Source organism: Ammodytes marinus, assembly GCF_949987685.1.
Source record: "Ammodytes marinus genome assembly, chromosome: 8".
Classification (NCBI taxonomy): domain Eukaryota; kingdom Metazoa; phylum Chordata; class Actinopteri; order Uranoscopiformes; family Ammodytidae; genus Ammodytes; species Ammodytes marinus.
The window spans coordinates 31,724,601-31,750,487 of NC_137212.1; the positions used below are offsets into that span (position 1 = coordinate 31,724,601).

The 25,887-nt window shown below is 44.2% G+C and overlaps 1 protein-coding gene across 1 annotated transcript in view; it reads left to right on the forward strand.

Moving 5' to 3' along the window:
- The window catches only part of b4galt6 (UDP-Gal:betaGlcNAc beta 1,4- galactosyltransferase, polypeptide 6), a 63,752-nt gene that overhangs the window by 8,966 nt on the left and 28,899 nt on the right, over positions 1 to 25,887 (forward strand). Inside the window, exons 2-7 of the mRNA XM_080032643.1 lie at positions 14,499 to 14,615; positions 16,497 to 16,610; positions 20,353 to 20,477; positions 20,596 to 20,712; positions 21,012 to 21,199; positions 24,624 to 24,746. Coding sequence (XP_079888769.1) covers positions 14,499 to 14,615; positions 16,497 to 16,610; positions 20,353 to 20,477; positions 20,596 to 20,712; positions 21,012 to 21,199; positions 24,624 to 24,746 — 784 coding nt within the window. The remainder of the gene's footprint in view (positions 1 to 14,498; positions 14,616 to 16,496; positions 16,611 to 20,352; positions 20,478 to 20,595; positions 20,713 to 21,011; positions 21,200 to 24,623; positions 24,747 to 25,887) is intronic.

Below are 25,887 nucleotides of genomic sequence, written 5' to 3' on the forward strand. Positions count from 1 at the left end.
CCAGGGGGAAAACTCCCCCAGAAGGTCACTTGAGTACCTGTTAACAATGTTTATATTTACTTTGACAATTCTCCCCCCCGCCCCCCCTTTGCTTTGATAGGGTCATCACTGTCCGAGGAGGAGGAAACCACAGGCCTTGCAAGGAGCCCTTCTGTTGCCAGCTCAACAACTTCAAGCACCGCTTCTACGGCCAGCCCGCCTGTGACGAGGCTTCCAACCTCCAGCAGGATGAGGAACAGGACCACCACACGCAGTGAGACCACTGGCGACCCCATGGCAGCCTTCCTCCACCTCCAGAGGCAGCAGCATGCTGAGCACATGGAGGCGGACCAGTCGTGAGATGGAGATGTTCGGTGGGTGGATGTCGTCCCAGAGGGAGATGGATGAGCGACGACACCAGGAGAACAGGCACATGTTCAACCGGCTGTATGCTGCTGTAACCAGGGTGAAACAGCGTTTTTTAGTTGTGTTGAAATGTCACCAATGCTGATTTAAATGTACCAGTATGTGTTTAGGTACATTTGTTCCTGTTCCTACGTTGATGTGTTTTTGTACCTGTACTGTAGCTTTAAGAGAGGTCCGTGTTTTGTGACGTGTGTGCGGCGCCAAAGCTCAGAATGCTTTTTACTGTCTGAGCGGAGGTATGTTTGTTGTGTTTCTCGTCATATTTTAGCATATAGGTCGTTTTGTGTACAATGAAAATGTTTAACTTGCAGCTTTATGTGTTAGAGATTAAGTCTGTAAACATGCTACAGCGCTGTTTTAGCAGCTAGCACTTAGTAAATGCACTTTTTGAGAGTTTTTGTTGTGTACATGTGCGTCCGGGTATTATAGTGTTTCCCCGTGTGTTTGTTTGTTTGCTAGGAGGGAATGTGGTCCCGGCTACGACAGTTATATGTGACACGTTTTTCTGTTTGGCTCATACAGGTATGAATGTTTTATCTGTTTATGTTATTATCAATGCTGGTTATATTTACATTTGTGAAGTGAATCTAGTATGTTATTTTATTTATTTTCATATTATTTTATACATCGTCAGAATGCTTTTTACTGTCTGAGCGGAGGAGGGAATGTGGTCCCGGCTACGACAGTTATATGTGACACGTTTTTCTGTTTGGCTCATGCAGATCCGAATAAATGTGAACAGCCAGACTCCATTGTGGTCAAGTCTCCCGTCTCCCATCCTTCCATCCATTCACACCCCCCCCCCAGAACACAACGCAGATGATCACACCGTTAACGGATGTGCACTTAGATATTAATATACATGATAAGAACTGTTGCACACCCGTTACATTGGTGCCGTGACCTTTCAAGGATTGGTTTAAAGGACGACATCACCTCGTTCGCCAAGGAAGCTGCTGCCACTGGCCTTTTGTGGTACTGAGGTATTTCCGTAGAGAGTGCTCAGGGTTTTATTTTGTTTTGAATGGACAATTTATTTTTTTATATAGGCCTATCCACATGTGTCGATGCTGAATGAAGTAGGTGTTTGCACATTGTGGACTTTTTGTACCTTCTCAGTGAACTGATTGAGTGCTAAAAAAAAAAAAAAAGAAAAAAAAAAGGGCAGTTTCAGCACATTTGTTAATTGTAAAGTGAAGTACTGATTTAATGCTGTATACATGTTTGCCAATTGATATGCTCTTTTAGTACTGTCATTTCGTGCTCCCAATTTATCCATTGTGATTTCATTGAACAGTTTTTTTCTTTCATTGTGTTGATAAAGTGGCATTTAATATGGCAGAGGGCAGAACATACTCACTGGGTAGTGGGGGTGATGATGCTGAGCGCGTTTCTTTTGAGTGCCAGTTTGGTGTGGGGAGGGGATTTTTGAATCAGCCCTCAGAAACCAGAACACCAGGGCCTGGAGTCACAGCGTTGGGCACCCCCCAGTTGACCTCAACTCGGTATGTAGACCGTGCCATGCCGAGCCACTTCAATCAGAACCCGGACTTAGGTTCGCTCATTACACAGTTAGCTGAAAAGCTGGGTGAGTCCATTACAGCTCAGCTACAGGCTGATAGGAGCACAAACAGCACGAGTATTCCTCTGCCAACAGAGACGACACTTCCTAATGTCAGTGTAGTGCTACAATCAGCCGCAAAGGAGCCTCCCTTATTCAGGGGCGACGGCTCGGATAAATTTACAGTTCACGAGTGGGAAAATCTCATGACCCTGTATTTAAAGAGACGTGCCATCCCAGTTCACGAGCAATCACAAGAGATTCTGGCAAAGCTTATGGGCAAAGCAGGAGATGTGGTGAGAGTAAAGCTGCGTAACACATCTATCAATCACGCTACAAATCCACATGTAATTTTTGATACTCTGAAACAACATTTCAGTGAACTGTCATACTCAAGCATGCCCCTGTCAGATTTCTATAACACGCTGCCCACACCAGGTGAAGATGCTATGGAGTACTGGGTTAGGCTAAATAAAACGGTGGATGTAGCTAACGAATGCTTGAAAAGGCAGGGTCGTAGCATTGATGACCCGGGCCATGAGGTCAGCATGATGTTTATCAAACACTGCCCAGACCAGTCTCTTTACAGTGTTTTCAAGTTCAAGTCTGCTGACAAATGGTCGGCCTGTGAAATTCAAGATAGGCTCGATGAGCACATGCAGGATAAGAAATCAAGATCTGCAGCTGCAAGACCACTAAAGCCAAGTGTTGTAGAGCACAGAGCTCATTCGTGCCACATACCTATGCTTGAAGAGGCACCTCTCTTGAACACTGCTGCTCCACCGAGACAGCCTCCAGCCCCTTTGACCACTGCTGGTGTCGACAATGATTGCATGAAGAGTTTGGTAAACCTGTTGGACCGGCTGGTCACAGTGCATACCCAAGTGCCTTCCAACCCCGGCACCCAAGCTGCCATGCCACGCTCTTTCCAGAGAGTGTGCAGGGTCTGTGGGGCTCCTAATCATTCCACTTTGTCACACTGTAAGCAGGAGAACCTGTGTTTACAGTGCTTGTGTCCCGGTCACTGGAAGAGGGACTGTCCTCAACGGACGGACCAGCACCGCTTTCAGCACAATGGCCGTGCTGGTAACCACAACCAGCAGCCTAACCAGCGCCGCTCTCAGCCTGATGATAGCGCTGGTGGCCAGTCTCAGCAGTTAAACTGTTAAACCCACACCTTGAGGGGCCCGGTGTGGGTAACGTGAATGGAACCCCTTCTGAAACCTGTGACCTAGCTCAGTTATATGAAGAGAGCTGTGCCAATGCACCTAAGGGTACAAAAATAGCCATTCAAGCTACCCAGAGAATCAAAGCTTTCGGAGAGCTGTTCTATGCTCCAGTCCTCGTCAACCACAGTGTGCAGCTTAAGGGCATGTGGGACTCTGGCTCTATGGTATGTAGCATCAGTGAAGAAGCAGTAGAGAAGCTCAGATGTGCTGATGTTTTGCCAGATAAGCAGTACCCCGAAGAGAACATTGTCTTGATTGGTTGTGGTGGTCTGAAGACCCAGCCTGAGGGCTTTTATGACTTGGAGATGCAGCTGTATGGTGTTCCATGTATTGTATCCACTTTGGTTGTGTCTGGCCAGCAGGATGATCTCATATTGGGCTCGAATATCATCAAATATGTCACTCATGTCCTGAAAGGTGGTGACGAGTACTGGGATCTTGCATCTTTTCATGACCATCAATCTGACCCCGAGATCGGTCACTTCTTGTCCATGTTCACAAATGTCGAGCGCTGGAAGGGGAGCGCAGTCCCTGAGAAGATAGGAACGGTTAAGCTCACCCAGGCTGTGACCCTCCTACCCAAGCATGAACACTTGGTTTGGGGCAGACTCCCTGCCAAGTCGCCTATGTCACCTGGCAGCACTGTTGTCGTGGAGCAGACCAACTCAAAAGCCATGCCACGAGGTGTCCTAGTGGGTCGTCTTGTCACACCTCTCTGGGGTGATAGATGGGTGCCAATGACTGTTGTGAACCCATCTGACAAAGCGATTACACTGAAGAGGAATTACAAGTTGGCTGATGTGTTCCCGTGCTTGGCAGTCGAGGATCTTGATGTTTTCCAGGGCTCACAGGCAGCTTCGGAGAAAGAGCAACCTGACACTGAGAAACGACAGCATGATGCTTCTTCCGGTGCTAGTCTTTCATCCCAGTCCGGCAAAAGTCTGTCAGAGTTGGGTCTGAGCGACGTCGATGTAGCCTCATGTCAGGTTAGCGAAGCTTGTAGGTCCCAGCTCGAGCAACTGATAACTGACTATCAAGACATCTTCTCCAAGCACTCGCTTGACTGCGGTGAGGTCAAGGGTTACGCACACCGCATCCGTCTCACTGACGATCGCCCGTTTCGCTTACCATACAGGAGAGTCCCTCCAGCCCACTTTCAGAAGTTGAGGCAGGCTCTCACTGATATGGAGGAAAAGGGAATCATCAGAAAGTCCACAAGCGAATATGCGTCTCCTTTGGTGATGGTGTGGAAAAAGGATGGTGGGTTGCGGGTTTGCAATGACTTCAGGTGGTTGAATGTCAGAACCATAAAGGACGCACATCCCCTGCCTCACCAGTCAGACTGTCTCGCTGCCCTTGGTGGCAACTGCTTCTTTAGCACGATGGACCTCACCTCTGGCTTCTTCAACATTCCGATGCATGAAGACGACAAGAAGTACACAGCTTTCACGACCCCTCTCGGGCTGCATGAATACAACCGCATGCCACAAGGTCTGTGTAATAGCCCTGCTTCCTTCATGAGGGTGATGACTGGTATCTTTGGCGACATGAACTTCACAAAGCTTCTGTGTTATCTTGATGACCTTCTTGTCTTTGCCCCAACGGAGGAAGAGGCTCTGTCCAGACTCGAAGCAGTGTTTCAGAGGTTGCGGGCGAACAACCTGAAACTGGCTCCTAAAAAGTGCCACCTTCTGCAGAAGCAAGTCCGGTTCCTTGGCCACATCATCAACGGTGGGGGTGTGTCCGTCGATCCAGCCAAGGTGGAAGTAATCAACAGCATGCAGGTACAAGACCTCATGGATGCAGATGGATGCACGCCTTCTGTTCGAAGACTCAGATCATTCCTCGGCATGGTGTTCTACTATCAACACTTTATCCCCAACCTGTCTTCCACTGCAAAGCCGCTGTTCGCACTTACAGCTGGTCAGAAGAGGCGAGGGAAGTCAGCTAAGGGTAGAAAGCCCCAATCGGCCTACCGTAAGCTCACTGCTGCGGATTGGACAGAGGAATGTGCAAGCGCTTTTGAACACATGAAGGCCAGGCTGTTGGACTGCGTCATGCTGGCTCATCCGGACTTCGATGAACCATTTATCTTGTCAACAGATGCGTCTTTGGATGGACTTGGTGCGGTGCTCTCCCAAGTGCCCCGAGGAGAATCCAAGGCCAGACCGATTGCTTTTGCGAGCAAGACCCTCAGCGCATCACAGCGGAAATATCCAGCTCACAGGCTGGAGTTCATGGCCCTGAAATGGAGTGTGTGTGAAAAGTTCAGTCACTGGCTGAAGGGTCATAGCTTCACCATTTGGACTGATAATAATCCACTTACTTACCTTCTAACGAAGCCGAAGCTGGACGCATGTGAGATCCGCTGGGTGTCTAAGCTGGCGTCGTACACCTTTGATCTCAAACACTTACCTGGGAAGAAAAATGTGGTGGCAGATGCCTTGAGTCGCGATCCCTTTGCGAGAACCATTGGCCAGAGGCTGCTTAAGGAGCCATATTCCACTCTGACTCAGGAAGCCAATGAGGTGGAAGAGGATTCTGTGCAGGATGTTTTCAGGCTCAGCTGCCAGTCTCAAACCCTCAGACTGGAAAACCATCCACTACCCAGGGCGGGGTATGACACAGCCGAGATCAGAGCTCTCTGTCAGGCCCACTGTGCCTGGAATGACACAGCAGAGTCCAGGGCACTCTTCTTAACACAAAAAGTCCAACAACTCTCAAGTGGTCAAGATGCGCTGCCCATGTTCTCTGCCCAGGAGCTACAGCTGGCTCAAGAACAAGATCCAGTTATCTCCAAGGTGTTGCCCTTTGTTTCTGCCAGGAGACGACCGTCTAGGCGAGAAAGGCATGGTGCTGACTCAAAGGTCCTCAGATTGTTGAAGCAATGGGACAGGCTGGAAGTCCATGATGGAGTTCTGTATCGGGTCTCAAGAGATCCTGTTTCCAAGCAGCGACGATCCCAATATGTGTTGCCTCAGAGTCTAATGGTCAAAGCATTGTCCGGCATCCATGATCTGGCAGGTCATCAGGGCCAGGACCGTACTCTTTCGCTTGCAAGACAGCGTTTCTATTGGCCTGATATGGAAAAGGATGTGAGGGCACATGTAAAATGCTGTCAGAGATGTGTGTTTGGGAAGTCACCGGAACCAGCTGCTCGCGCTCCTCTGGAAAGCATCAAGAGCTCAGCTCCAATGGAGTTAGTGTGCATGGATTTCTGGACTGCCGAAGACAGCAAGCAGCGGTCCGTTGATGTTTTGGTGGTCACCGACCACTACACCAAACTCGCTCATGCCTTCCCTTGTGCCAATCGAACGGCAAAGCAGGTCGCAAGGAAGCTTTGGGATAATGTGTTCTGTGTTTATGGTTTCCCGGCGAGGATACATTCTGACCAGGGCGCCAATTTCGAGAGCAACCTGATTGCGGAGCTCCTCCGTTTGGCTGGTGTTGCAAAATCCCACACGACAGCTTACCATCCGATGGGCAATGGGGGAACCGAGCGATTCAACCGCACCTTGGGCAACATGCTGCGCGCCCTTCCCCTAAAGGAAAAACAGCAATGGCCACAACAAGTCCAGACCCTCACGTTCGCATACAACGCCACCGTCCACGAGACGACGGGTTATGCTCCATTCTTCCTCATGTTTGGGCGTGTCCCTAGACTGCCTGTGGACGTCATGTTCAGGCGGGTTCTGGACGACCCTGAAGTTGCTGACTACGACACATATGCAAAATCCCTGCTTTCTGGCCTGAAAAGTGCTATGGAGATCGCTCAGAAACATACTTCCTCTGAGCAGCAGCACCAGACCCGACAATACAACAAACGAGCCAAGGGCACCTTCCTGTCAGTGGGAGATCGTGTGTTGGTATCAAATAAAGGGGAACGAGGAAAGAGGAAGTTAGCCGACAAATGGGAAGATGGAGTGTACACAGTGGTTGGAGTGAATCCAAGTATCCATGTCTACAAAATACAGGATGCTGTGGGACACACAAGAGTTGTGCACAGGAATCTCTTACTGGAAGTGAACTTCTTGCCTCTCCTTGGATTGGACCAAGCCGAGTCTGCTGATGCAACCGATCAGTCGTGGGCTGAAGAGGAGTCTGACGAGGAAGATTGCGTCTCTGATGATGATGTGATGGCTTCAGTGTCTGGAGAATTGACTCAGGGTGAACATGCCCAGGACGTGTCAGATTCCAGAGATGAAGAGGAGCTCTCAATCTCATCACTTGACGACTCACCTGAGTCAGAGTTGGCTGTTGCAGAAGAGCATGCTCAGCCTAGTCCAGCACTCAGTCCTGCTGCTGTTATCGATGACTGTCCATCCATCTCAGTCGCTCCGCACAGAGACACACCGCCAGCTCAGCATGCTGACACCTCAGGTCGCACTGACTCTCATGCACACGCTGAGGATGACGGCACTGTCAGAACACGTGCTGGAAGATTGGTGAAATCAGTGAACAGATTGATAGAATCTATGGTTCAGAAACCATTGTTTGAAAGGTCCAAGTTTTTTATTGACGGCCGTTCCCAGCTGTTTTAAAAGTTGGGCGTGACTAAGTGTTCACTAAAGTGCTTATGTGATGCATTTTCAAAAGGGGCCAACTATGAGGTTTTATACACCTGCAAATGTCTATGGACTATGTATTTTAGGCCAAATGCTGTGTGACGTACGAGGCGTCACATTAAACTAAGGGGAATCTAGAGATTTGATCAACCTCTTTCTTTCCTAAACCTTGTATTAAGGTAGCTTTCAAGTTGACTATGTGGACTAGGTCCATTGTTCATTTGTGCCAGGTTGTGTCAGTGATAGACTTTTGTATGCCTGAGAAGACATCCTTAAATCAGGATGTTGGTGAATTTCAGGAGGGGTGTATGTAACCAGGGTGAAACAGCGTTTTTTAGTTGTGTTGAAATGTCACCAATGCTGATTTAAATGTACCAGTATGTGTTTAGGTACATTTGTTCCTGTTCCTACGTTGATGTGTTTTTGTACCTGTACTGTAGCTTTAAGAGAGGTCCGTGTTTTGTGACGTGTGTGCGGCGCCAAAGCTCAGAATGCTTTTTACTGTCTGAGCGGAGGTATGTTTGTTGTGTTTCTCGTCATATTTTAGCATATAGGTCGTTTTGTGTACAATGAAAATGTTTAACTTGCAGCTTTATGTGTTAGAGATTAAGTCTGTAAACATGCTACAGCGCTGTTTTAGCAGCTAGCACTTAGTAAATGCACTTTTTGAGAGTTTTTGTTGTGTACATGTGCGTCCGGGTATTATAGTGTTTCCCCGTGTGTTTGTTTGTTTGCTAGGAGGGAATGTGGTCCCGGCTACGACAGTTATATGTGACACGTTTTTCTGTTTGGCTCATACAGGTATGAATGTTTTATCTGTTTATGTTATTATCAATGCTGGTTATATTTACATTTGTGAAGTGAATCAAGTATGTTATTTTATTTATTTTCATATTATTTTATACATCGTCAGAATGCTTTTTACTGTCTGAGCGGAGGAGGGAATGTGGTCCCGGCTACGACAGTTATATGTGACACGTTTTTCTGTTTGGCTCATGCAGATCCGAATAAATGTGAACAGCCAGACTCCATTGTGGTCAAGTCTCCCGTCTCCCATCCTTCCATCCATTCACACCCCCCCCCCCAGAACACAACGCAGATGATCACACCGTTAACGGATGTGCACTTAGATATTAATATACATGATAAGAACTGTTGCACACCCGTTACACTGCCATCAAGCCCTCACACCCTCACCGACATACAACCCCGATGGACGCCTTCTGTCACGAGGACAGTCCACCACCGCCCGACTACCACCACTTATGAGGCAGAGTTTTGAAGCCCTGCAGCTTGCAAATTTAAAGCCCTCATAGACTGCCTCAAAGACTGCCTTTTATATTTTATTGTGTGTGTGTGCATTTATATTTTATTGTGTGTGTGTGCGTGTGTGTGCATTTATATTTTATTGTGTGTGTGCATTTTCCTATCTTTTTAATTTTGTTACCTTATGATGTTTTGCACCATCAGTACAAACCACACCAGCACAACTTGAGGTGTAGGTTTGTGTAGCATTTATTCTCTACCTTGCACATTTCATTTTTAAGAGTGCCTTATTTAAAATGTGTACTGTTTGCTTATATTTCAATTTGTATTGTTTGCTTATTCTTCAATAGTTTTATACTTAATTTAATTTCTATTTGTAAATAAAAGTGTTTTTCAATTTACCAATCTCTGGTCAGTTATTTGTAAAACTGCCTGACATTTGTGAAGCAGGATACAGCATCAACCTTTTATCCTAGATTTATTTAAGTACTAAGCAAACGTAAAAATATATTAATCTCATGTATAGAAACCCGTAAAACATTAAGGTGCACAATTTCATAGTTGTATACCATGAAGGTCCACACATTTCTTGGAAATAACTCTTTATTATCAGACATATCACAATATAGCAGCATAACAAAGTTCAAGGGCCATCATTCAGTATAAACAAGTCCTACAGACCTGTAAATTAAGCACACAAAGCATCTCTTGTGGTGTTTGATGTGGTATTAGCACAAACATTATTGCTATCAGGTCCCACACTGTCCTCTTGCACACTGGTGTCGTCGTAGTCCGCACTGTTGTCTTCACAGAAATTGTGAAGCACGCAACAGGCTGAGATGATGGTGTTGATGTTATCGATGCGACAATCATATCTCTTCATAAGGCACCGCCATCTTCCCTTCAGACGACCAAATGCCCTCTCCACAGTCATCCGTGCCCTGCTGAGACGGTAGTTGAAGGCAAGCTGGGCAGGGGTACTTTGTTGGTTCTCAGGGTACGGCTTCATCAACCATCGCAGAAGAGGATAGGCGGAATCTCCTAGCATCACCACAGGCACGTTCACTCCTTGAAAGCTCTCGGTGATGTTAGGGAACAGGGTACCACTCTGACTACGCTCATACAATGATGAATTACCAAACACTCTGGCGTCATGGACTTTGCCGGGCCAGCCCACATTGATATCCCAGAACCGAAGTCTATGGTCTACCACACCTTGCAGGATGACAGAGTAAAAATATTTGCGGTTATAGTAGTCTGCAGGGCTGATAGGCGGGGCTAAAATCCCAATTTGAGTCCCATTGATAGCCCCTCCACATTGTGGGAAACCCCAGCAGTCTAGGAAACCGTGAATAATGTCTTTCAACTCATGTTCAGAGGGCATTCTGATGTACAGGTGTATCATCTCAGTAACAATGACCACAGCAACATGATTGGCTATGGTAACTGCAGTAGAATGGCCAATTCCAAATAAATGGGAGATGGTCCTGAAGTCCACATTTGTTGCCAGTCTCCAGATGCAAATCCCCACACGTTGCTCCACGGACACTGGTTTCCTGAATATGGTTTGCAGTCTTTTAAGGTGTGGTCTGAGGATGTGGCACAACTGCTGGAATGTGGTCTTTCTCATTCGGAAATTTCGTAATCCGTCCAGCTGGTGATAATATGTTCCCACCACACTCCACCTCTCGCGAATCCAAGTGGTCCTGAGGAAAAAAGGAAAATATAATGAAAATACAGCAGAAATTCAAGAGAAAAAAGTAAATTGATTTAGAAAATAAGGATGCATTTTACAGGAAAAACTTGCCGCCAATCACCACAAGTTATTTCCCGGGGTCTGGGAAACAATACACACTGTGATGTTTACCAATGTTACCTATTAGGGATTATGTGCTAACTATACTATGTATTTTGGGGAACTCTTATCTTAAATAGACAGGTCAAAACCGAATTAGAAAATTAAAAAAGTAGAGCATTAATAGGCCTACCTAATAAATAAATGAAAACGTGAGGCTGCATGTAAAGGGTTCTGCCTCCTCATCGACAATGACGGCACGTAACCCATCACATAACGTACGAATGAGCTCAATAGTTATACACACATTGAAAAGTACTGGGAGGGTTTAGGTGTAGATTCGGAAATCTTTGGTTCAAATGCTTAATCTAGTAGGGCTGGGCGATATGACGATATCATATCGTGGACGATATGAAAGTGTCTACCGGGAGCGATTTGGCCATACCGTTTATACCGCGGAGAAAAAAGTTCATGTGGCGGGAGCACAGATAGAACGGGAGGCAGCTGTCCCTCCGAGTCCCTACAGTTACACTGCAGTTACACCGCCGCGCCACACGGGGGCTCTGCAGCAGATTGCTGGGCTGCAATACAGCTTCTCTACCCTCAACAGAAGAAGCCTCATCTGTTGCTCTAGCTGTCTAGCTCCGGTGCGCCATCACTACAGTTAACAAACCAACTCCGTGTCACGGTGGCAGAGCAGCTGGTATTAACGGTCAAAAATGTTATCGGGCAAAGGAAACTTGCTTGCTGCTTCAGCGTGCTGTTGCCGTGACGCAGAGTTGGCTTGTTTTAAGCCGCAAACTACATGGGTTAGCTCTCGTGAGCTAGCTGGCTAATAATGACATCTTTAGCCTACTCGGGGCTTCTCTCCCTTGCTGTTATTGTTGGAGACAGCCAGCAAGGCTGGTTTTATGTAACTTTAAAACATGTCAAACTTGAAAATATTATTTGTGTTGAAGCTGGAGTTAAAGTATTACCAGACATATGCTCATTAGTTAATTTTGACAGCTTTTTTAAATGAAGATGAGCAAATACTGCAGGAAAATTCAAGTCATTCATTATTTTGATATAGGCTACTATATGCTGTCATTTTTATTTTGCACTGACTGACTTAAGCCAGACTGGTGTGGTATTTTGCACCAGTTTTTCTTTTGTATGGAAATTTAAATTCCAAGCAAAAGATGAAAATAATCTAATGTGATTAAAGTTCAGTACGGTTATTGTAATCCATTGAATTTAAAGGAAATATACTATACCGGATATATATCCATATCGTGATATAAAATTACCTATATCGTGATATAAGATTTGGTCCATATCGCCCAGCTCTAACAACTAGTATGGTTCTTACCTTCTTGGGCGGGAATTGTAGTCCGAAAGTAACGCTACGAAGGCCGCCCTCGATTGCTGCTGGCTCCGTAAAAATCTTCTTCGGCGTGCAGCACGATTAGCTGCGAATCTCTGCCTTGCGTAATCGAAAAAACCAGCATTGAGAGAGGGCTGTATCTTAATAGAACGGCTCCAAATGAGCAGCAAAGTCAGGAAAGTGCCAATTGTGTTCTCTGTGTTGATCTCGTTGATGTTCTCCATTGTTGTTATGGCGGCGAGGACGCTTGGTAATGACGTTTATCGTATTACGACGTGATGACGTATGTATGAAGGAGCAATCGTACGGCCTTTGGGAGCAGTGTGACCACGGGCCAACGGGGGGAGTGGGGAGGGGGGGAATCGTGCTGAATCTTCCTGCAGCACGGAACAGGCAAACTTGCCTAGTGTGAGTGCGCCCTGGGAGAATTCTGTCTGGAGTATATTGGGGGGAGGGGTGGAGGTTTTCAGAAAGGGAGAGAGTGAGAAATGGAGAGGGTTTTCTTTTTTTTTGATACTTTGGCAGTCTCTAGGCACACCGTGGACCCATATGTATGTTCAAAAACATCGTAAAAGTGCATTTTGCATAATATGGGACCTTTAACATTGAACTAATACATGGTAGAGCCGTGTTGTTTAGGTCCGGATACTCAGTTTTACAACGATGCCTTGTATTTACGCCTTGCCGGCGGGAGGCTGCCGCCGAAGGTTTCAACACGGGGAAAGCTGAGCGGTTGGGCAAAATCTGTGGCCGAGGGGAGGCGGTTACAACCGCAGCGGTTGGACCAGGAAGCACCTTGCCGCCCACGTGAACTCGCCCAGATTTTGTCCAAACGCTCAGCTTTCCCCTATGGAAACTTTCGGCAGCAGCCGTCCAGCTGCTTGGCGGTTATACAAGGCAACGATGCCTTGGCAAACGGAGTATATTAAACACCACGGCTCTACCATGTATTAGTTCAATGTTAAAGTGTCTGGCATTTAAAAAATATTGAATAATATATTCTACATTAAACACAAACAAGTGGAACCAGCGAATGCAGTCACTTTTTTAGGGGAATTAATTTTTAGACGGAACTGTATTTTTTCTCTCGACTTTTATTCTTCGTAAAAGCTCATATAGAGAGACTATAACACCATTATACATGTTTCTAAGAGAGAAATAAGTGTTGTGCACTTCTGGTCGGGCTATCCTAACGATATGAACACCGAAGCATCTTGCTGTCATTGCCGCCGAGGCAGCAGCAGCTTTTAAAAACGCCGGGCTCACTGGTGGAGTCCTCCAAGGAGGCGGTTGAGAGGGCGGTTGCAGCGCGGCGGTGGGAAAGGGCCTTGATGGTTAGTGTGTCGGTGAGTGTCCACCCTGGTCTGACCTGCATGTGTCTCACTGACTCACCAACCATGGCCTGTGACTGCTCTGTGATAAGACTCTTATCACACACAGACACACACACACACACTCTTCTGATATGTTGTTCAGAGATTATTGGGTCCAGTGGGACGTCAGTTAGCTTACTGCTAGCAGCCTCTTTAGTCTATTTTAGTCAGTGTGGGACTTCTATCCTTTATACCCCCGCAAATATAGGCAAATATCATTATGAATCATCCTTACATTAGTTATAATGCATCTCACATGCCACTCATTCAGGTTTGCTTTGCAATGGTCACCCCACTCTGGGTCTGTGTCCCACTTCGGCCACCCCAGTCAAAATGTCCTGGAAACGCCTCTGATTAAGCCTACTGATATTGTATTGCCAGCATGTTTTTGAACACAGTGACAACAGATGATACAGTTCATTGTGTTTTTGATTTTGCAACGCCTAATTGCCATGTGAAATCCTTCAGACATTCGTCTAGGAAAAGGGATTTTCTTTTACCCATATTTGCCACAACCCCCTTCTTCATCTGAGCCCTCTGATTTTTCTTCCTCTACCTCAGCTGACTCTGTAAGGAAAGCTCTGTTGCATTTCATAGATATTATGCAGTTAGCTTTTTTATGGATATGCAGTGGCCTATTGAATGTGGACCTATAAAACTATTTAGGTATTGACAAACGTCACCTGGCAGCTCTTGCACAGTGGACACGGTGCTGTCTGTCTGCTTCCGGCTGCAGGTGGGGGGGGGGGCTGCGGGCTGCTATCAGACTGCCTGTGTGAGTGAGAGCTGCAGCTTGAGACTCAGTTGTGTTGTGACCTAAACAGCAACATCTACATGTTAAATAGTGTATTACAAGGCTCTCGCTACATGAAGCAAATGCAATTGAGAATACATGTGCGATGCAAACTTACTTGTCTTCTTCCCTGTCTTTCTCCCAGCTAACACGTACTTCTTCATGGTGCAAGCCCAGGGCATCATGTTGAGGGACAATGTGAGGACCATTGGCCAGATGATCCGACTGTACACCAACAAGAACAGTACACTCAATGGGACAGGTGAGTGAGTGACACACTGTAACTAGATTCTGACAACGTGGCTGATTTGCTTTCAGTCTTTCTAGGCATAAAAGGGGCCTATAACATAATCTGCTGATTTGTTGATTTTTCCCAAGCCCCTCTCTTGATCTTAATTAGCAGTATTTTAAACATTTTAAAACATGCAATATTTGAAATATTCGTCTTGAAGAGATTCATTTTATTTTCTACTGTTTAAGAGTACTTGATTGTTTACTTAATTTCTTTTAAATCACAAAGATAAGATATGCACTCTTTCATTAGAGAAACTATCCCAGCTTCAATAGTTGAGCATAGTTGAGCCTTGTCAGCCTAACCCTATGAGATGAAATTTGTAACCTCTAACGGCAAAGCTGTTTGACAAGATAGCTGTGAGTATTATAAATGTAACTGGTACTGTGTAACGGCCTCCACACACATCTTACCTCTACTGCGCGTCTGCGTCTGACTTTTTTTCACCAACCGTGTAATCAACCTAGAGCGGCCACACATCCAACCCCGAACGCACTGCCGATGCCCGTCAGAGGCACGTCTGCAGCAACGCTCCACTTTACCTCAGGAGGCTCGCCTATTTTTTTCTGAGGGACGCGCGTCTCTCTCGGGTCTCGCTGCTTTAACTGATAGAGAAATACTCTGCTGAGTCATATGGACTTCATACCGGCAGCTTTCGCTGTAGTTTCACCATTTCCTGGTGTGTCCCTTTCAAAAGGAAACTTCCAACAAGCGAAAATGTGTCAAAAAAAAGCAATGGGGCGCACAGATTAATGTCCAGACTCAATATTAGACTCAATATAAATCATATGCATCATTAATGACATGAAAGAACTTAATTTTTATTGGGAATTATCTATGAAAACCTTATGTAGAAAGATAGGGCTTTTAGAAGCAGCGCTGCAGCAGCAGCAGCTGCTGAGACGTTCCATGTGTGGCCGAAAAAAGCGCGAGAGAGGCAGCAGTAACGGAAGGCGATGCTCTCCAGAGGTAGACGCAGGATGTGTGGAGTAGGGATGTTAAACGATTCATTATTTGCGTGTCGACGTGTCGGAGGCATGAATCGACAAATCGATCGATTTACTATGCCATTAGAAAAAAGAAAAAAAAGGCAATGTGCATTTTTTTGCGGCAGCAGCACGTAGTTGTGGTGCTGATAAACTGCGCTTTCCTTTAAACAACACTGGTGCCGCTCGCTGTGTGTGTTCAGACTTCATCTGCATCAAAGCCTTTTTGATAATAAAATGAGAGGCTTTAATTTTAAAAACGCTGTCCATGCGTCGGAGGTGAACTTGGCTGAAAACAGAAACTACAGTCCCTTCAATCGCACTGTCAGCTTGCCGAAATGGCTCTGTGTACTATACAAACAGATCGCGGAAGCCGTTCCCATAGACAACGTTAGCGGGCAGGATAGCCCCGGTTATCATTTTATTCAACAAACCACAGAGTTTTTCTGCACGGCGGCTCATTCACTCATAGGCTACTTGCGAGGTCTCCTGGCGATTGTCACCGTCACAGTGCTACTCGCTGCTTTGAATGCTATAACTTTATGCTGCATATGTTGCACTGCACTGTTGACCCACACAGGACATTTAATGCGCGCACATTGCAGAAATGAAGCACCTGCAGCGCGCTCGTGACCACACGTGAACTCGCATCACGGACGTCTCACATGTCCCCAAAACATCTAATAAAGTAAAACACCCGATTTACCGATTTCTATTTTTAGAGTCGTCTTGGGCACGAGTCGAAAATCGAGCCGAGAATCGACACATTGTTCACATCCCTAGTGTGGAGGCCGTAACTTTGTAAGGTTTGATGTAGGGGATGCTGTTTAGAGTGCTCTGTTGATGTTGGTTTATGTTTGTGCAGACTTTCCTGATGGCAGTAACTCCAGTGAGTACCTGGTCCAGCCAACCACATACCTCCCTGAGAACTTCACCTACGGCCACAACCTGCCCTGCCCTGAGAGACTACCTTCTATGAGTGAGTAGTCAAAGACATAAGCTTCCACTGTTCAATCTGAACATTAAAAACTGAACAGTCACGTCTCACGTGGGCCGTTACACTACGCAGACCAGCACGTGCAGCTTCACAACATTGAGTCACGCAGCAGCAAAGAAGAAGAGAGAGAAAGAGAAAAGGGAGAGATAGAGAAAAAGATCGGCATAGTAGCTTACCAGACTGAAGAGAAAGTTGCTCGCGGGTGAGTTATATCATCATGAATCCAGGTGAACGTGAGGAAATTAGATTAAAAAAAAACATCCACTGCGACCGTGCGTTAAATCCCAGGTAAAGTCGGCGAACTTCGGTGAAAGGCAGATGAAGGAAATAAGTCCAAAGATCCTTGATATGTTCATCACAACTTCACGTGAACTAGCATAGGAACTCAGCTATACGAGCTATACCGGTGTTGCGCCGAAAGCTGTGACCTGCCAGAATATCACACATTCTGGCAGGTCACAGCTTTCGGCGTAACACCGGCATGTTGCGCAATACTATGGAATCCCTACTAGGTCAAACTTAGGTGACACTACTGTCAAGCATAGGTGACGTTGCGAAAGTGTGAGGAAGGGAGGAGGGAGAGGAGTGCACTGCAAAAACATTGATTTTGAGACTGCAGTTTTAATTAATAACAAATAAAAATCATAATTTAATATTTTACTGAGTTCATTGTGCCTGTCATAATGTAGGCCTATTAAGGTAAAAGCATGGCTTGCAAAAATAGTGTTGAATAAAATAGAGTTGATAAGCAAATAAGACATGGGAAAATTATCACACTATTGTTAAATTATTTTATTTTATGCATACTTTTACAGTTACAGACAAGTGCCTAAATTAAGTTTAGATTTAAAATTCCTATTTCATTTTAAAATTATAGGTGTAATGCTTCTTTAAAAAAAAATAGTAGAGAAGCAGTGTCTTTGTTTTGGTGATAAATTGTTTAAATCTCTCAGAAATCTCTTCATAATAAGATACGAAAATTGTAATTATTCGTTTGTGTTTTATTTAAATCAGCGGTACAACATTTCATTTAAGGGGGTAGAAATGAATTCCGCGCTTAATATCGTATCGTGATATCAATCGCAATATCGTATCATACTCAAAATTTCATATCGTTACATCCCTAATGCATTGTTAACATCCCATATTTAGAACTGACATTCTTTAGTTATCTTTTTAGTAGGGCTGTCAAAATTATCGCGTTAACGCAGGGTGATTAATTTCTAGAATTATCGGCGTTAATTTTTTTAACGCATTCAACGCATGTGCAGAATGATCCGCCCCGTACATCCCACCGGCAGTGGCGTGCACAGACATTTTGGGGGGCAGGTGCTCAGTGCAAAAAAAAGGGCACAATATATTCAAAACCCCCCCTGGCCTAATGACTTTTAATACCCGGCCACACATAGAGTGTTTCTCAAAGGAATTTGGGAGACTGTGTTTGGGACCCTGGACCTTCTAGGGGTGTCCGGGGGAATGCTCCCCCGGAAGAAAAATTTGAACCTTTTAAAGTAAAATTCATCAATCTGGTGCACTTTGAGAAGAAAGCTAAGGCTAAATCACCTGTGTCAATGTGGGCTATTTAGTACTATTTTCTGGAATAATTTAGAGACACAGAATTACCAAAAAGCAGAAAGAAAAAATGTATGTTTGAAAAAAAACAGTCAGCTTCGGATTTTTTTAAATAATCCCTTATCCCGAATTATGTCTTTGAAGTCTTCGTTAGGCCCCTGATCTCTGTACTAATAATATCCTATTAAGGTAAATACAAGATTACTGCAAGTCTTGTAACATAGAAATAACTTATGGTTGGGACAAAATAATATAATTAGCTTATATAGCTTAATGACTGATTTAGTACCACCAACCCACTTTGCGTAGTTAAAATAAAATGTGTGGACAGCTTTTAAGATATTTCAATAACATTTGAGGTACAGTTCAACATTAAAATTTGAGCTTTAAAAGGCCCTGAACAGTTAACATGACTCTGGTCTTGACTCTGACCTTTCATCTTCATCTTCCTCCTTGCTGCTGGTGGATGCTCTCATCCAGGAGAGCAGAGAGCTGCTCCCCTGGGCTGCCTGCTGTAGCTCCCTTTCTTTTTCCTTTTTTAACCTCTCCTTTCTAGGCATTATACTGCAATTTGTAAATAAAAAGAGACCAACCATATGAATAAGACTGCTTGGTTACATTACAACAAGGCACAAGGCTACTTTTTCTGCAGGCAATTGTGAATTGCCTGTTTGTCATTTAGCAAATAAATTACTGCAAGTGAAGTGTTAATTATACAGCCTAAAGTAAACCTTAACAACACTAAATATTCAGCATACTGATCGATTCACATGCTGTACCAATGACAAACTCCGCCGACATTAGTTGTGTTCATCACGTAATATCAATTTTTTTTTGGGCTAGCTTGTTAAGCAGGACAGTCGGCTAATTTATGCTCAGCTGTGTGGCGCTGCATGATAGAGGCTACTTTATAACTGAGACAAATAAATGCAAGTTATAGCTTGGCAACTGAGGCTTAGGGGGCAAACAATACACTCTTGACTCCATTCATGTATGTGTTACCTCGCTGGTGGGGCAGGGCAGGCCGGGGAGTAGGTGTGTGTGTGCAGCAGCTGTGAACTGCTGCGGCAACGCGCCTCCGTTTGTGTCCACTCTGCGCGTTCACGTTGACAAAGGAAGTGTGTGCGGAGGAGGAGGAGGGGGGGCATATTTATTGGGGCATTATTGTCAAACGTTTTTAATCGTTGAGCATTTATAGATGATAAAAAAAAACGAACTTTCATATTTTTTTTTTCTCTCAAAAGGGCACTTGATTGGGCCAGGTGAAAAGGGCAGGTGCTTCAGCACCACTTCAGGTCTACCTGTGCACGCCACTGCCCACCGGCTCTGTCCTACAGTCACTCTATCGTTGTGGCTGACCCAGGATGAGTAGCTGCGCGCAGCCAAACATAGCAGCACCTTAGCCCATGCCGTGTTTTAAGGTTTTAAACAGCTAACGGTCACGTCTGTGTCGGGGGCATAGATAGTATATAAAATCAACTGCCGCGGGTGACAGTTGATGTCGGGAGCAACAGGAGGAGAAACATTGTCCGCTCTGTTCAGAGCCCGCGAGGACACAAACGTCTGCAGTTTTCAGAGGTGTGTGTGATCAGACATCAACATAACGTCGGCTTCCTGGCACACATGAACAGTCCTCTAGGACGTGGTCGCGCGTACAAACACGCACACGCACACGCACACACACACACACACACACACACGCCGCGAACTGTAATCAGGTTGTATTCAAGAATGCACAACCTATAGATTCACCAAATAAATGCCATTCTATAACCTATAGACAGACCAATTGAATTATGGTTTGGTGGGTAGGCCTATATATTTTAGTTTGATTTAAATTTACTTTCAGTATTAAAACCATCATTTGGATTTTCAATTAATAAACATACTACTTTTAAATGTACATATCCACCTTCTGTCATTTATCTTATCCGTTCATACAACAATATACAGAGAGAATTTTAATTTTTCAGGCATATTTCGAATGGTAAAATTAATCGTGATTAATCCACAGAATCCTGTGATTAATCTGATTAAACATTTTAATCGGTTGACAGCCCTACTTTTTAGTGAAATGGGCTTTCCCTTTTACCCGCTGCTGTCTGTTTAATGAGGCAAAGTGATGTTTGAGTGAATGATCCTGTCTCCACAGAGGGCCTTATAGAAGTCAACATGACAGAGATCCCTATGGAAGAGATAGAGCTCAAGTTCTCCAAGTTCTTTGACATTGAGTTCGGAGGCCATTGGAAACCAAGGGACTGCAAACCTCGCTGGAAGGTTGGTTCATGCATTATAATATCTAGTAGTGTTATTTTATTAAATTGTTTTACATGTTCCAATTAAACCTTAATTCGTTCATATATGCTTATGTATTTACTGTTTTCTTTGTGCGTAGGTGGCCATCCTGATTCCATTTAGAAACCGCCATGAACATCTCCCCATACTCTTCCAACACCTTATCCCTATGCTGCAGAGTCAACATCTTCAGTTTGCCTTCTACGTAATTGAACAGGTAATGTGTGTGTGTGTGTGTGTGTGCGCGCGCGCGCACACAGTGAGTAGCTTTCCGTTAAAGGAAAATGTTTTGCGGAATGTGAAAAAAGTGTGCTCGGTATTTTGGGTAGCAAAGGCACAGTCCCTGATGTTGTAAAAGGCTTCCATATGCTATGACTTCTTTCCCCCTTCTCATAGCAGCACCAGGCACATTGACTAACTGTGTCTGTGTGTGTGCGCGTGCGTGTGTGTGCACGTGCGTGCGTGTGTGTGTGTGTGTGTGTGTGTGTGTGTGTGCGCGCGCGCGTGCGTGCGTAGAGCGGGAGCCAGCCTTTCAACAGAGCCATGCTGTTCAATGTGGGATTCCTTGAAGCCATGAAGGACTTGGACTGGGACTGCTTGATCTTCCATGACGTTGACCACATCCCAGAGAACGACCGAAACTACTACGGCTGTGGTCAGATGCCCCGCCACTTTGCTGCCAAGCTGGATAAATACATGTACATGTGAGTGTGTCCAAAAAAAAAGGAGATATTTTTTCAGAATATATGAAAAATGTATGTTAAAGGTCTCATATTATGCACTTTTTCTGTCAATTTTATATGGTCTTAGTAGTCCCCAATCCTTATTTTTTTAGATGTTTGCTAAAAAAAACATTGATTTATTGTAGCAAGCCTCTATACCCTGATTTTCCGCTCATCTCAGTATGGCCCATTTTGGTGTGTGCCTCTTTAAAAAAAATAGTCGCTTCTCCCCCCGTCCCTGTCAGGAAGCAACCCGCCCTCTGCTCGTGGTCCCCGTAGTCAATGCTATCTATGCCATGGTTTTTACTTCATGATAAGAACCAAAATGTTTAGTAATGCAGGAGCTCAGCCATACTTCGAACAGTTTGACATAAACGTTCCTTGTCTTAATGAAAGACTATCTTCATACCAATGCACTGACAGCCACAAGCTAATCGAAATGACATGTTCACAATCAAAATGCAGCAAAAGCGGGATGGTACTGCGAAGCTACTTGTGAGCTAACGGCTGCATATCACCGTCAGAAGATTTAAAAACAATTAAAACATTAGCTTCACAGTTTGATTTCTACATGAGTAGCTATCTATCCTTTTTCTTGTTAAAATCGATGCTATATTAGACTGCAATGGGTAAGCAAAGTTAGTGTAATTTGGGCAAAAGCAGGATGCTACTGCGAAGCTAATTGTGAGCTAACGGCTACATATAACAGTCAGACAATTTAAAAACAATGAAAACGTTAGCTTTACAGTATGATCTCTACACAAGTAGCTTCCTATCCTTTGTCTTATTAAAAACAAGGCATTATTAACCCTTAGGGCCCGTTATAATATTAGGCACACTCGTACTGCTAAGGTCCGTAAAATGGACATTTCATTGAGGTAGCTATAAAAAATATTATACATTAATTTTTTTCAACTTTTTTTTTGCCAATTATTTTCCCATATATGTGAACTAACTATTAATATAAAATATCCATGAATTTTAAAAGATTTTAACCCTTTAAATGCCAGGTTTTTGTCATGATGCCATCGTATTTTGGATGAAAAAAAATGATTTTTTTAAATTATTTTCAATATACTACATGCAAACACATTTTTTTTGTGTTGAATTATTAGGCCTGAGATATGTCAATGCTGAGCAGCAACACAGATTTTTAGGCATTATTATTTTTGTACAGTGTAATAAACTGACATTTATAACGATAAGGTACGTAAAATGGGCGGCAGTGGCGAAGTGGGTAGGGAGCGCGCCTCTGGTGTGCAGGGTCGGAGGTTCGATTCCCCGTCTCCCCGCCACATGTCGAAGTGTCCCTGAGCAAGACACTGAACCCCGAATTGCTCCCGATAGTTAGCTTAGTTAGCTTAGCACCGTAGTGCTAAGCCTACCCTGCGTGGTAGCTGCTGCTATCGGTGTATGAATGTGTGTGTGACTGGGTGAATGTGTACAAAAAACAATGTAAAGCGCTTTGAGTCTGTGATAAACGGAGATATAGCGCTATACAAGTCCATTTACCAAAATGGACTTTTCAAAAAGGTAGCTATAAAAAATATTATACGTCGATATTTTTCCAACTTTCTTAGGCTTGATTTTTAAACCTCAGTACTAATCGTAAATTTAATTTCTGTGTTAGGAAAATAACCTCACCTGTAGTCCATGTACATTTTCCACTCTTTTTTTATTATCCAGAAGTGAACAGTGAACCAGCCAGGAACAGTGTAACAGGAACATCATTGGCTAAATAAAATTGCGTGTATGAGAGAGACTGTGTGTGTGTGTGTGTGTGTGTGTGTACCCATGACCTATGACATTATGAGCAAAAGGCTAGTGGTTTTCAAGTGGCACTGTTTTCATTCACTTTGTTCCATGTGTAGTTTTTCCATGCAGAAGTTCAAAATCCCTCTAAAGATGACTTTGTATAAATGCAGAGGACACACACCTACCTGAGGTCCATACACACAAGCATGCACTGCTTCAAATAAATGAAAACATTGCTCATCTTCAATCACATCAAAGGTGCAGCCTTCAGAGACACATAACAAATCGTTGAGCTGTTTACACAGCTGCCATTGAGGCTAGAGTTTATATAAAGCAACTTGTGGAACTAACACACACACACACACCCTTACACACATACACACATGCACACACACCCACATACTCCTCAGGGTTAAAGCTAAAGGGAGAGGAAGGGGGGCATAGTGACAGTGCTATCTATTGGAAATAGCCTGTTTTTTCTCCATATTCCAAATATGGTAATGATGACGTAATATCAATTCCAAGGTAGAAGCCCAGATTGACACCCAGATATAAAACAAATGCATGAATTATGCTTTAATGGCAGTGAGTTGAAAAAAGGCTATTTGAATGGGTGTTAATGGACGTTTTATGGACCTTAGCAGTCTGAATGTAACTCTTGTTTGTATACAGTGTATTTTAGCCTTACTGTAAGAGCTGAGCTGGAAATAACATTATCATATAAAAATACACTTTCTTACCAGATTTCATGCCATATGCATGAACACAGCCAAAATTATAAAAAAAAAAAATTAAAATGAAATGTCCGTAAAATGGACCAACGGGCCTAAGGGTTAAACTGCTGTGGGTAATATAAAAAGGTGATTATGAGCTAAAGCTGGATGATACTCCCGAAGCCATAGCTACACAACACTGTCAGGCAAATAACCAATAAAAACATTCCTTTTAGTTTAACCGTTTGAATAACTGCACGAGTAGCTTCCTATCCTTTGTCTTATTAAAAACGAGGCATTATTAGACTGATGTGGGTAATATAAGTACCGGTAGCTGATTATGAGCTAAAGCTCGATGCTACTTCCAAAGCTAGATGCTACACAACACTGTCAGGCAAATAATCCAAAAACTATCCTTTGTCTTGTTACAAACAAGGCATTATTAGACTGCTGTGGGTAAGATAAATTAGTGGATTATGAGCAAAGGCTTCTGTGTTGGTTTATGCAACTCTCAGCTGTACTATGGCCATCTCGTCGCTTAGAGGGAAAAACAATATGGCTGTCGCTCAAAATTTTTTCCAGAGGATCTGGGGGCAGTGGACCAATAAGAAATAGCGGTGGGCTTATCATAGACTCAGGAACGTCGAGAATTCTGACTGGAGTATATTGGGGAGGTTTTCAGATACTTTGGCAGTCTTTAGGCACACCGTGGACCCATATTTCCATATTTATGATAAGAAACATTGAAAAAGTGCATTTTGCATAATATGGGACCTTTAAGTGTAAATGTTCTATTGAAACAAGTACAGATTTAGTTTGGTCCCATGGCACATGTCTGTTAATGACAAAATAGACTTGAGAGTTGACAGCACATATTTACATTGAAGCATCCAGATATCATGTAGATCTGTTGGACTCATGTGTGTTGTTGTTTGCAGTCTTCCATACAGCGAGTTCTTTGGGGGTGTGAGTGGACTCACTGTGGAACAGTTCCGCAAGGTGAATGGCTTTCCCAATGCATTCTGGGGCTGGGGAGGAGAGGACGATGACTTGTGGAACAGGTTAGTCAACTGAACGGTTAATGTACAGTAGATAGAGAAAGTATCCAGACCCCTTCCTTCATTTAGTGTTTAAATGTGTGGATATACACAGCTGAGCCTCCAGAGGGAGCTGTGTGAAGGCTTATACATGTTCTCCATTCATCCCCATTCAAGACTCTACTTAAGCATGTTCCTCTTCTATGCTTGCAGCTGCAGTCTTCACCAGTTTTCACTAGCCTAACTGTGTGGAGTGTTATGGAGGTTTTAAAAAAAGATCTGTTTAATACAAGAGACTAAACCTCAGGTTCTGCTGCATCTATTTTGATCTTTGATTTTTAAATTGTCCATAATGTGTTTGACAATGCAGTAATGCTGTTCCCTTCCGACCATCAACGGAGGGGGGGGGGGGGCAGCCTTTAGTAGATCAATTAGGGAGAAATCAGCTGACTTAGGCCAGTTCACTTCATGAACGTTAATATCATGATACAATATTGTTGTGCAGTTTACAACCAGTGTTAAGATGCGTAACATTTCTTACTTTTTTCTGAATGTAGTACAACAGCAAATCTCTACACAGGCTGCCTGTGGTGACCATGGTAACATGCAGTTAAGATGTTGCTGTAGCCCTATTGTCCACTGTACATTAAGCTGACTGAACTAATGTTTAATACACAAACCTGTAAGTAGATGTTCCTCCTGTTCCCAGACTGTTCAGTGTACACATTCAGCTTCAGTTAAAGGCATACTATGCCATTGTAATCCTGAACACTTTTTGTCAAAAAATCTAATATCTGCTCACCCTCCACTACCTGTCCGTCGTGTGTTGCATGCTGAAAACAAGTCTGGTTTACACACTAACGGCCATCTAACAGCCTGGCTCAGAGCCAGCAGCATACTAAAGCCTGGCTCACAGCCAGCAGCATACTAAAGCCTGGCTCAGAGCCAGCAGCAGGGCTGTACAGTGCGACAGTTTTGATCGCATTTGCTGCTGAAATTTATCACGTGCGATGATGAATACAAGTACACTCGCACGAGTGCTAATGAGCAGATGCTGTCAGTTTGAGACACAGAGGAGTGCTGCACAACACTGCTTAGAGGGCTCTACATTAACACTCTCCAAATTCGGGTAAATGTAGTCTTAGGCAAGTAAGTTATTGAGTCC